The following is a 12,278-nucleotide window of genomic DNA, read 5'->3' on the forward strand; positions in this document are numbered from 1 at the left end:
ACACACACACACACACACACACACACACACACACACACACAAATGTCAAGGTCAGCACATATGTTTGTCAATCAGTTTTCATTCCTATAACGATATCACAGATACCAGACTTCCTATTAAAGGTGAATTGCAGAATCTCCTACTGTAGGTTTAGAGAATGCATTCGCCATTTAAAAAAACTACTTGCGCAAATGTTGTTTTATGTGATTAGACAGGAAATAAACAATCACATTTTTTCATTCCAGACCAGAAGAACTGACACACTTTCACAAGCTCAAAGTTCATAGTCCATTCTGTAACAGCTGGAGACCTTTAAGCAGTGACGTACATAGAGGCAAATATTGCAGGACAAAAAAGAGACATATTACTACTGTTTAAAAAAGAATCTTACCATACTGGTTGAAAAATAAATCATTGGCTCTAAGACAACTTGTAAAAATATTGATAAATCATCCCTCCATGTGAGTGCATAAGGTGTGTATACCTGTATAGGTATAGAAAGTCGGTCTCGATAAGGGAATCTACTCACTGGGGTAAATGCAAATGTAAAATTCTTGTTATATTTATTATCCAGAGCCTTTTGCTGGGTGCAAGGCTGGAAAACCCTGTGTCGACAGTCCATCACAGGGCACTGTACATATAATTTAATTTAGAGTCGACAATCCACCTACTAGCTGGACAACCCATATTGATGGAAAAGAGAGTCCAGTGCAGGCCAAACGTCTCAATACAACTTATTGTATTATTGCCAAGTCTATCTAGCGTAATCAACTGGTTTAGTTAATAGATGGATATGTGGCAGGAGCCGGGGTGTCCACCTCTGCACAACAAGGGTAAAACTAGTGAATTTTCACATGAACTGTGAACTTCTGAGAAGCAATCCAACAGATATGAATTTAGAAAGTGACACCAGACTACTGCAGGCATCTTTTTCACTCAACAGGTTTTTTAAATATACAGTAAAGGACTTATACTAAATGTTGATTGTTGTATACAAATTATTGTTATTATCTTGATTTCACTTTTGTCTAAATACGTTAGGCCACTACTGTCTATGTAAAATTCTGCATTCCTTGTACTCTTGTGAGTATTCACATTGTGGCTTTTTTGTCCTCCTACATTTATCCTCAGCACTTGTTCTTAGGTAGATTGGTGGAAAATTCAGTTGTCTGCACCTGTCTTATTCAATCATGCATGTGTCACCTGTAAACCCTCAATAGAATTCATTCATTTCTCACCAGAGAGCCACTTGATTATTGCAACTTGCTTCTTGTTGGCTGTTGACTATTGTGTCCCCAGTGTAAGACTACTTTATCTCCCCCCACAGGATTTTAAACCCAGAGGACTCTTTAAAAAGAATGGACCATCACCCCTCATTTATGTGCAAATGCCTGGAATGTTTTTTTGCTACACTTTTAAGTCACTTTGCATGAAAGCATCTGTCTACCACGTGAATAGACAAAGGAAATGTAAATATGTGATTAAATAGTGAAAATGTGTTATTGATGGCCTGCTCTGCTGCTATTTGCAGTTTTTTGGTCATCAACTTATGCAACAGATCCCAAATGCAATTAAGCAGACAATTGCTGATTTATTTTTCTAAAGGCATTTTAAAACAAAATTACAGAATCATTGTCAATTTGAGCATTTGCTGTAATTTATAGTCAAGTAGAACTATTAAAATATTGCAATTCATAAGTAAAATACATTTTCCATTATTTGGCTGCTGTTATATCAAAATGCAATCCTAAAGCGGAGCAGGATTGCATAAGTGTGCTTTGGCATTTACAGGTTATTTCTGTACATTTTTCCTTCTCCTGGATTATATTTTTTTTACTCTCAGTACCCTCAATTTTCATATCCTTCTAGAAAAACATGAGAACTAAATAGATCAAGTATAAAACATTCTTAACTCAAGAAAAACGGTACATAAAAATACTTCCCATTTTTGCTTCCTTGTTGATTTATGTATTCATGTATGTGATGACTTTCTATAGTTAGAACAGTTTCTACAGGAGCTACTACTGCATTAATTTCTCATAACTTTGTGCTAAAAAATAGGCAAAAATATTTCACCCATCAGCAGCATAAAAAGCATTTATCAGCATGAATATTTTTATCAGTAAGGTGATAATGTTGAAGATAAACATGCAACTGACTGCAACATTTGTTTTATTACTCAAGGCCACTGTTTCGAAACAGATCAGCAGTTCTGGTAGCAAAGTAGGTCAACACTAGAAATTAAGAAAACCATGTGATCTATTCAAAATAGTTTATTGTCAAATAGACAAGAAATTCCACTTCCTGTAACAGGAACCTCTTAAAAATACATCCAGTTATCAGAACAGCACTGCAATAGTGATGGACAAAGACAGAACATAGGGGATACCCAGTCAAGCACCAACAGCTTGCCCAGTAAGTTTCATAGAAAAGCCAAAAATTCTTTTTAAACAATTTTAGGACATTGAAAACATTACACTTAAATTGATCTTTAATGTCTTCAGCAGCATGTTTTTACAAGCACGCACTGCAGAAAGCACAATACTTTCAGAAACACACCCCTCACCCACACACTTGATATGAAGCTGTGCAAGTCCCTTTAATATTTAGTAAGGTATTTGTTACATCCTAGTGAGAATTCACATGAATTAATGGCACAAACATTTGTGCACTAGGAAATAGAAGTAGGAAATCTGAATAACACAGACAGCACAAGTATGGGCACAGCATCCTATAACAAAGTACATTAAACTCAACATATTGAATGGCTCACTGTGTTAATCCACCTCCCCCAAAACCAAACATACAGTGAATCTACAGAACTAGTTCACATTATAGTATAAAAAGTGCAGAAAAAAAAAGAGCTGTTCAAAAGGCAGCCCTGTACATTTACATCCTGAAGTGCTCTGGTACCATTAAACCCAAGCCCAGTGGCTCAGCACTCCTCGACTACGGTACCAGCCGCTGACGAGTAGAGCTTCTTTTTAACGAGCCGAAACCCAGGGCCGAGCTTGAGTGTGCGACGCGAAAAGCACGTCCCAATACGCAGAAAGTCCCTGAAGTTCATCCAGCTGCTTCCGTCTTGTTTGAAGACCAGCGTCAGCTCAAAGGTGGGCACCATGCGGGCATCACAAACCAAGCGTTCGAGCTTCGCACATCGTCGCTGTTTATGCTGCTCCTCCAGCTCGAGACGCACATCCAGCACGCAGCCACGTAACCCACAGGGTTCACTGGCCGCAAGCCTCAAAACGTCCCGTGCCACCCGCCGGGTCAGTGTCACGGGCAGTAATACTTTTGTGCAATGTAGAGTGCTGGTCTTTGCACGCGCCAAGCAGCCCTCAAGCAGCCGCACCAGCTGTTGGCACGCCCATTCCTCACAAGCTTCGGCACTCAGATACGGCTCAGCCAGGCAGCGCTCCCAAAAGTCCAGTTCTACACAATGGATAAAAGAAATACATGAAATTCCAAGGCAGAAGATTTTCAAGTCACTGCAAATGATATGAAAACACCATTAACCATTAAAATGGTTTGCAGCTATGGTATGACAGGGAAAAAAAAAAAAAAAAAAAAAAGTAATTTCATGTTAAATCTTAGCAATGAGAAAACAAGGCTGGGGCATTCTGTCTTCACTACTAAAATGTGTAACTTTCTTTTAAGCAATACCAAACCTTTAGTGATTAGATGTCACATCAGACATCATGTCCTTCATAATACAAGTAAGAAAGATAACTAACACCAGATAACCAATAGTAAAACTAACACCAATTAACCTTTAGTAACCATTTGTGATAGGAATGGATTTTATATGCTAGGGAGCTTAGGCTGCTCTTTCTTCCCAGACAGAGAGAGTAGCAACGTAATGTAAAGGAGCTTTATGATGTACGTGTATAATGCTTAGCCTCGTCACACTGCTATGAGAGCTGACATTTGTGTCACGGTGATTTACACTCAAGCTCACAGTGGATCTGGGCTGCTGCTGCCTGAACAGGGTGACTTCAGCTGATTAATGACGTCACCGCGGACAGCCTCTGGCCTCAGCTCCTCATCCACAGCGCAGTAAACATGCACAACAGCCAGCACCTGATCTACAGCTTACAGTTCTCATGCAAACGGACAAATGTGAAATGAATAACGTTATATCAATTTACCGTTGTCGATGCATTCCCGGTCGTATCCTTTGTCAACAAAATCCGAGATGAATTCAGAGCTTTTGTTCTTCTGTGTGCTTGTTGCAACCATTGTGCAAAGCCTTTGGATTAGTTTCTTGGCCTTATAATATGGTGCTGAAAAATAATAAAATACATTTTAACAACTAAATATCCACTTCAAATAAATAAATAAATAATCTACCCTTCCCTAAATGCAAACATTTTGCTAAATATAATTCTAGATACAATTAAAAAAGCATATACCAAATAATTTTACAAAGTAACTTAAAGTACTAATTTGGTCTTTTTTATCTCTCAACCGTTGACATAGCAACAAGAGGAAACTTCGAGAAAAAAAGTTTTAGTCCTAGCCCAGAGGCAAATAAAGCTGTCTACAGGTACCTGTGAAAGGGAAGGACAGATAAAAACATAAAGAAGGTGCAAGCACTTACCGTTATAAAATAAATTAAAATATATTAGTCAGAAATGTCTTCACATAAATACTTGAGTCACTTCACACACTCCCAAAAGCACCCTAATCATTCATACTGAATGAAAGCCCGAGAAACACTCTACCAGTATTTATAGGCTTCTGCGGACAACGACCACACGGCGTCCACCAATCAGAACACAGTATTACATTCCAACCGCAGTTAGGCCAAGCAAGGAGCAAGCGGCGCGTGCCCGAGTCGCGTGATCTGATTGGCTAGTGTCCACGCCCCCTGGCCAATGGCTGCACGGCGGTCCGTGTTGCTATACCTCCAGTAGGTCATCATTCCTCCCAGTGGCTTCTAATGCAAAACAGATCCTGAACTAAAAATGTTTTGAGGCCAGTTTTCTTTTTCCCACTGACTGAAATCTGAAATCTGGAAAGGGGATTATTATATATGATCATACGAAGTAATCTGATAAGCATAATATGATCACTTCCACCCATGCAGTTCAGTTGTTTGTTGGGTTGGTTTGTTTGATAGATAGATTGATAGATAGATTACTTTATTAATCCCAAAGGTAAATTGTATCATACAGGTGTCAGGTTGCACATCAAGGTTGCACTGCAATTAACTTCATTTCATAAAACTCATGATTTTTATGCTTTATTTATATGCTTCTTATATCTATCTATCTATCTATCTATCTATCTATCTATCTATCTATCTATCTATCTATCTATCTATCTATCTATCTATCTGTCTGTCTGTCTGTCTGTCGGTATATCTATCATACAACAAGTAAGCAACAAGCAAGAATCGCAGAAAGGAAATGGTGGAAACAACTGTTTACAACTTAAGGTGCATTAATGAGGTAAAAATGTCAAATAATACGCATACACTGTTTCTACGTACACGTGTATCATTATTGTATATACAGGTGGGAACAAACCTGTACACAAGGTGCACCAGCAAGTTCAAATAGTAATAATTTTTTTTTTACCAGAACGTTTAGCTATTAATAGAAGAATTTTTTTTTTATTTAAATGACCATATCAATGCAATAAAGACAGAATGTATATGAGCTTATTTATAGTGATGTCATAGATGAAGATCCCTCTCCTGACACAGAGCAGAGTTATTGTAAAGTCTAATTTGTGAACAAGCATAAATGTACTTATAACATTAATATGTAATTTTATGATAAAACAATTACCTTGTTCACATATTTAACCTCTTTGTACTAAAGAAAAGTTCTCACTAGTACTGACTTTCAAAAAATATAGTCATCACTCCTATTCAATATTGGAAAAAATTGTCTAGGGAGTTTAGGGACAATAAAGTACAGTATGATATGAAGTGCCTCAGGTGCTGTTACTTGCCTAGACAATCCAAAAAATAAATAAATAAATAAAATAATGATAAAGGTCAGTATTGCATCAGAAGTGTCCAGACAGCACTGACCTAACTTGAAGAACAAGACTTTGTGATCCAGCAAGTCCAATTACACAGTAAAAGTTCACAAAACAAATTCAAATTCAAATTTCATTTGTCATGTACACAATCATTCACGGTACGATATGCAGGGAAATGCTTAAATGACTGTTTGTGATCTTAAAAAAAGGAAATATGAGATAAAATAAGAAGATAGAAATAAATATTTCCATGCAATAATAGAAGACAAAAAATTGCACTAAAATAAAAAATATAAAATCTACAAATATAAACATAAACAATTACAATAAAATAAAATGTAAAATAAAAATATATAAAATGTAAAATGTATAAAATTTATAAAATATATCCACAGGTGAAAGAAAGAGTAATACACATGTAAGTAATTTATTTGTCCTTTAATTTAGTGGGAAGCCAGGAAACCATGATCACCCATTTTTATCCTTTTTGTGGAATTTACGTTTTAACTCCACAGTTGTGAAGATGTCATACCTAAAGAGATAGCAGTCAGATTGTCTGACTTCGATGCTGTATTTTAAGACTTTAAATGTCTGTGTGCTGTATATTACACCTCAGAAAAGCGGTTACATCATGGCCAATTCAGGGGCAGTCTCCTGCTGAATTGGGCAGTCACTGTAAGAGGTAACCAGCTGACAGTAGCTAAAAGAAACTCTTGTTGATAGGTGAAGAAGAAAAATCTCCTACAAATACACAGTAACTGTGACTGGTTCTTGTGTCGTATTAACCTAACAGATTATTTATATCCTTGGCTTTCTTACCTATTTAGGCATACTACATAGTGCACAGTGTATTCAACAAGACCTTCCAAACAAGACTTGTTAAACGTGTATTTTTTGGCACTGAGACTAATCCGCACCCAATGTTATGATATTCTTCTATGAGTAGCTTGTAATAGCTTTCTTTTTTTTTTTCATAACCAGGAAGGGTTAATTTTAAATCTAGCAGCTGTAAGAATTAAAATATTTAATATTAACAATATATTCTTGAAGAATTAAAAGAATTATGTAGTATTTCTTTAAAGGGTGTTCACAAAAATGTCATAAATGCTGCACTGTATGTAATATTAAACCTCATTGTATACAATTCATGTTTGTCAGAAAAACAGCCAATGTTTAACAGTGAATGAATTAGTTTCTCAGACAGTGGCTCTCGGTGACTGACAGTTGTTTACTGGTCAAAACCTCAGAATAAGGACATTTGAGATGTAGCCAACAGGTAAAACAACAAATTGTTGGAACTGCATATACAGCACATTGCTGATACAGGTATTCTCATCCAACTCAGAAGTTACAGGAGGTGTTTAGTAACTGCACAGAGCAAAACAAGCTCATTATACCCTGCTGTCAATGCCTGTTTTCTCCATGCAATATGACCCTGTCAGCTTAATATCTCTGACGCACACACACACGAGGACACACTCACACTCACACACGCATACACACACACACACTGACACTCACACACGCATACACACACACACACACACACACACACACACACACACACACACACACACACACACACATGTGTAGAGCCAAGGGTAATGGAATCCCACAGGTCACATGAAAGAACAAGATCCTGGTAAGAAAACAGGGTCACACGTATTTCCCTCCATGAAGCATCTCCAAAAAGTACACAAGCAACACAGCTGACCTTTCTGAATGAAAATAGAGAGGAAGACACACAAGGCATGCTTTAAAATACTATATCAGGGCATGTCTGAGAACTTTAAGGGCCATTTGCCTTTTATATTATGAGTGCTCAAAATTTTCAAAATGTACATAAGAACACATGAGTTTCACATGAGTAAATAAGGATATGCAATGGAAAAAAAAATGAACATTCTGTCTTGGTTAAGAATAATAATAATTAAAAAAAAGCTGCATGATTTATGGGTTTTAGATTTATTTGCTGTATGTATTATGGCTTTAATGTGGCCATTAAAGCTTTGAGCCACAGCCTTTCATGAGCTGTTCAGTTTAGATCAAAATGAGAATAAAGTGTCTAGTGTGGTTTTAATTCTTTAAAAGAATAACCAGGTTAAGCAAAAAAAAAAAAAAAAGTGTTACATTTTAGTGCTGAAAAGTCAGTCTTGTGCATATGAATTGGATGACGAACAATATTTTCTTCAGTAATTTTTGTATTCCTTATTTTGGGTATTATTTTGGATCTTACACTGACAAATTATTTCTTGAAAGTTATTTGTACAACAAATAGAAAGCTAGCCAGTTATCAATCACATACCTTTTACAATAACAAACCATATGTGAACAAGAGTTTGTATCACTATTCCAGTGTTTGTGTATGGTTTTTACTTGCTCCTTCACTTAGGCTTATGGTAATTAGGTTTAGTGCAGTGACATGATGATGAGAAGACCAGTGAGGTTGGTTGAGCCTGTTTGAGTGTTTTCATTCTCATCCTCATTTGGTCAGCGATTGCTGCTTCTGCAGAATGGAGTGTTTTGTTTTCTGGTTGTTTTTCCTCCATCAGTGAATGAAATGACTCACCAGCTTCCATCCAATGTTGCCACTCCAGTTTTCGTAGAAAGCTCTTGAGTGTTTCCATATCAAATAGATTGAAAGGCATGTTTATTATTATCTGTTATTAGTATTAACAACATCTTGGAATTCACATTCAAACCAGAATGAAATATACAATGAATGGTTCTACTTTTTTTTTAGTCTAGTCTTTGCCTATATCAATCAAGTTTGTTCTATCTTTCCAATTTCTTTCTGTCCAGGGCAGTGCTTAAGTTACACCTATAAAATTACAGCTGTTGTTTTGCTAAACACTTGTCCGATAAAACTAAATAAACAACTTTAAAAGTACTCGGTAATACTTAATAACACGGTATTCAAAAACGTTCACACATATTAGATTATACTGTACGATGATGCAAATTTGCTGAACTGCCTTCACAGTTGAGGAAACAAGAGCCAGTTTTTGGTAGTGACAACTCAGCACAGCTGTTAGTGATTATCAGCAACAGGGACAGCCCAAATCTGGGATCTTGTTTTGGCTGACCCTGAACTTGTTTAGTTATTCATCTGATCTGATCTGTAGCTCTTATTACAGTAGAAGTGCAAATGGTTCCAGGTAAAATCTCTATAGCTCAAGGGTTCTGTGTATTCGAGTGGCCCGGATCTTGCAGGAAGCTTCATGAGACGAAAGATATTAGTGGAAAGATTTAGAGGAAGATTTTAGGGTTATTAACTTATATCAACTGTTAATATCATCATTATTTTGTTAATATATTGGATGTTATTCTGTCTGTTTGATGTACCTCCCCCACTGATAAAAAGAACATTAAATAAGAATAGGACAGTGAGATCTTTCACCGAAAGGCCAATAGGTGTAATTGTATCCTTTTATTTATAAACCATTTATTTATAAAATATTTTAAATGAATTTAAAGGAATTTAGAATATACAGTACAATATTTATTGGCTTGTATGTGGAATATACTATCTTTCAGCACCAGGCTGTACCACAGGGCTACACAGACCAGTCATTGTTTTCCTCTTATGGTCTCTTGCCTGGCTGTGAGTTGACATATCTGTTTATACAAACCTGTGGTTAATACTTACCTGTCTTCTTCTGCCAGTATTATACTTTTTTTTTAATTAAGCAAAGAGTCTGGTATCCAGACTTTATTTACTATACACCAGCACTTACACTTTACACACCTACTGTACATCACTGAAATTCTGTAATGCACTGTGGACAGAGTTCAGAGGCATTACTGTACACACACACACACACACACACACACACACACACACACACACACACACACACACACACACAGTGGTATCCAGGCCTGTTGGCTAGGTATTAACATGTAACTAAAGATCAAAGTGCTGTTCAAAAGTATAAGAAGTAACAGAGACGTGTGTCAGTTATACACGTTACTGACCTTTAACTTAAACCTATTCTTCTTGTGTAAGCAAACAGCAGTATTAACTCCAGTATCGCTGTTTGTTTGATCTAAACACAGTGTGTCATGATAAAAATCAATTCACTGATTGTTTTTGACTGTAAATACAAGAAAACCATTTGAGAGAAATTTTTGAAACATAAATAATAGTAATGATTAGTAATTATTGTTTAAAGGGTTAATTACAGTTTTTTACAGAAGCTAGGACACATTTCTCGATACCTAGGTCACTTTTGCAAAACTCTTCACACAGTGAGCACAACAGAAGTCTATGTGGGCTAAACTGAGGATCAATTATCATTGTTTTGGCACAAAATGCATTCAATGACTACATCTCTCAAATTTCATGAATTCTTTTCTCACTTAGACACAACAACTGCCAAAAATCTTTGTACGTACAAGACACTTTGCATGTGCTTACATACTGTTTAAACTTTTGTCCAAAACAATAACATAATGCAAAACTGAATAAGACAGCAAAATTCAACTGCAATATTTTATTGAAACATATTTAAATCTAAAAATGCAGTTTAACCAGCCACAGCTGATTCTCATTGTAGATGAACATCTACACAGGTGTTACTCTTTCAATTTCATTACAAACGGAGACAACTGCTGAATAGGTTTGTATTGTGATGTAAATATGGACCCAGCCAGAAATAGAGAAGTGGCTGAAAGAGGAAGAAGAGTGGCTAGGAGGGGGCAAGGAATACGTATGCATGGTGGAAGAAGAATAAGAGGAAGATCAAGAGCTGTAGTCTCAGATGAGATCAGAGATACTGTAATTGATCATGTAGTAAATCATGGTCTCCCAATGAAAGAGGCTGGTCAGAGAGTGCAGCCAAATCTGCAACGCTCTACAGTGGCATCTATTGTTAGAGTTTTCCGGCAAACCAACAGGTAACTTGTATTCTGCAAGGGCATTTGACTCAGTTGCACATTTCAGAAGTAAAAAGACTTTTGTGTAATTGTTTTTGCATTTCTGCTTAGGACTCAACGGTTACCTTACACAGGGGGAAGGGAAAGAATTTTGGTATTACTTAGTGCAATAAATAAATAAATAAATAAATAAACAAACAACATAAAATATTGACGAATTCTGCATAATGTCTGATTCATTCCAGTAACATATATTGCAGATATAAACAATATACATTGCAATTATAACAGAGATGTGTCCTTGTTTTACACAAGAAAACACTGTCTAATGCTACTGTACATGTTGTTAGTGTTTTTTAGGTCATTGTTTTGTGGGTGACAAAGTGTGTTTGTCGGCTGTCAACCTTTGCTAGTGTTCTGGAAGAATAAGTTTATTTGAGACCTGAATAAAGTGTTTTGGTAGTTGTAGTGCATTTTGAATGTGAAATTACCTGCTTTGCCCAGCTGAATGTCAGTTAGGAGAATTGTGTGAAGAGTTTTGCAAAAGTGACCTAAGTATTGAGAAATGTGTCCTAGCGTCTGTAAAAAAACTGTAAACACAAACCCTCATATTACTCTATTAATTCAGATAAATAATAGCTTTAGCAATATACAGTGGAATCTTGGATTGCAAGTAACTTGGTCTGCAAGTGTTTTGCAAGACGAGCAAATTTTTTAAAATCAATTTAAACTTAATAAACGAGCGAGGTCTTGATATACAATTACGCATACCCTTTGTCTGCCGAGTGTCTGAGCCAATGGTTCTTCTTTTTTTGCACGCTGCGGGACTATTGGTAATCGTCTCCCATACTCAGTCTCAGTATGTGTGCGTCACTCGTATAATCAACATCCGTGCGCATGTACTGTGTATTATAACATTATGACCATGTGTGTGTGCCTGCGTGTAATGCAAAAACAAGTGTCATCAGTGAGATCTATTTTATACAATCTCTCTCTCTCTCCGTCAGAAAGCAGTGATTCTGTTAGTGTTTGTGTGTGAAAGTTGTCCTACACAGTCGCCACACACACACACACACGCACACACACACACACACACACACACACACACACACACACACACACACACACACACACACACACAGACTGTTCTATTGGTATATTAATCATCTAGTTATATAGTCTTTTTTATTTCAATTACTTTGCATTTACTTTACTTTAATCACATTTTTGAACACTTTTTATAATTTTATAATTGCATCAATGAACAAAAACTAAACAAAACATGCATGCAAACTATACAGTGCATTTTAATAATCTGGATAAGTTCCCAGAAAAGGCTAAGCCTGGATGTAATTCAACTCTCAATGTGTGCAATTTTGGCCATGTAAATCTATTGACATAACATT

General features: G+C 36.4%; 1 protein-coding gene across 1 annotated transcript; it reads right to left on the reverse strand.

Annotated features, from left to right (window-relative positions):
* Positions 1 to 2,258: 2,258 nt before the first annotated feature.
* On the reverse strand, positions 2,259 to 4,687 carry LOC128527579 (DNA damage-inducible transcript 4-like protein). Its single transcript, XM_053500031.1, has 3 exons — positions 4,601 to 4,687; positions 4,149 to 4,283; positions 2,259 to 3,432 (listed from the first exon to the last, which is right to left on the reverse strand). The coding sequence occupies exons 2-3, from the start codon at positions 4,237 to 4,239 to the stop codon at positions 2,936 to 2,938; spliced, it is 588 nt and encodes a 195-aa protein (XP_053356006.1). The 5' UTR covers positions 4,240 to 4,283; positions 4,601 to 4,687; the 3' UTR covers positions 2,259 to 2,935.
* Between the last annotated feature and the right edge of the window lie 7,591 nt (positions 4,688 to 12,278).

Source organism: Clarias gariepinus, chromosome 1 (assembly GCF_024256425.1).
Source record: "Clarias gariepinus isolate MV-2021 ecotype Netherlands chromosome 1, CGAR_prim_01v2, whole genome shotgun sequence".
NCBI lineage: Eukaryota > Metazoa > Chordata > Actinopteri > Siluriformes > Clariidae > Clarias > Clarias gariepinus.

Bases quoted from the DNA above. Each gene is read 5' to 3' on its own strand.
- LOC128527579 (XM_053500031.1), bottom strand. From the start codon at position 4,239: ATGGTTGCAACAAGCACACAGAAGAACAAAAGCTCTGAATTCATCTCG. The intron at 3,433-4,148 runs GTAAATTGATAT...TCCATTGTGTAG, and splicing joins CCGGGAATGCATCGACAACG to AACTGGACTTTTGGGAGCGC.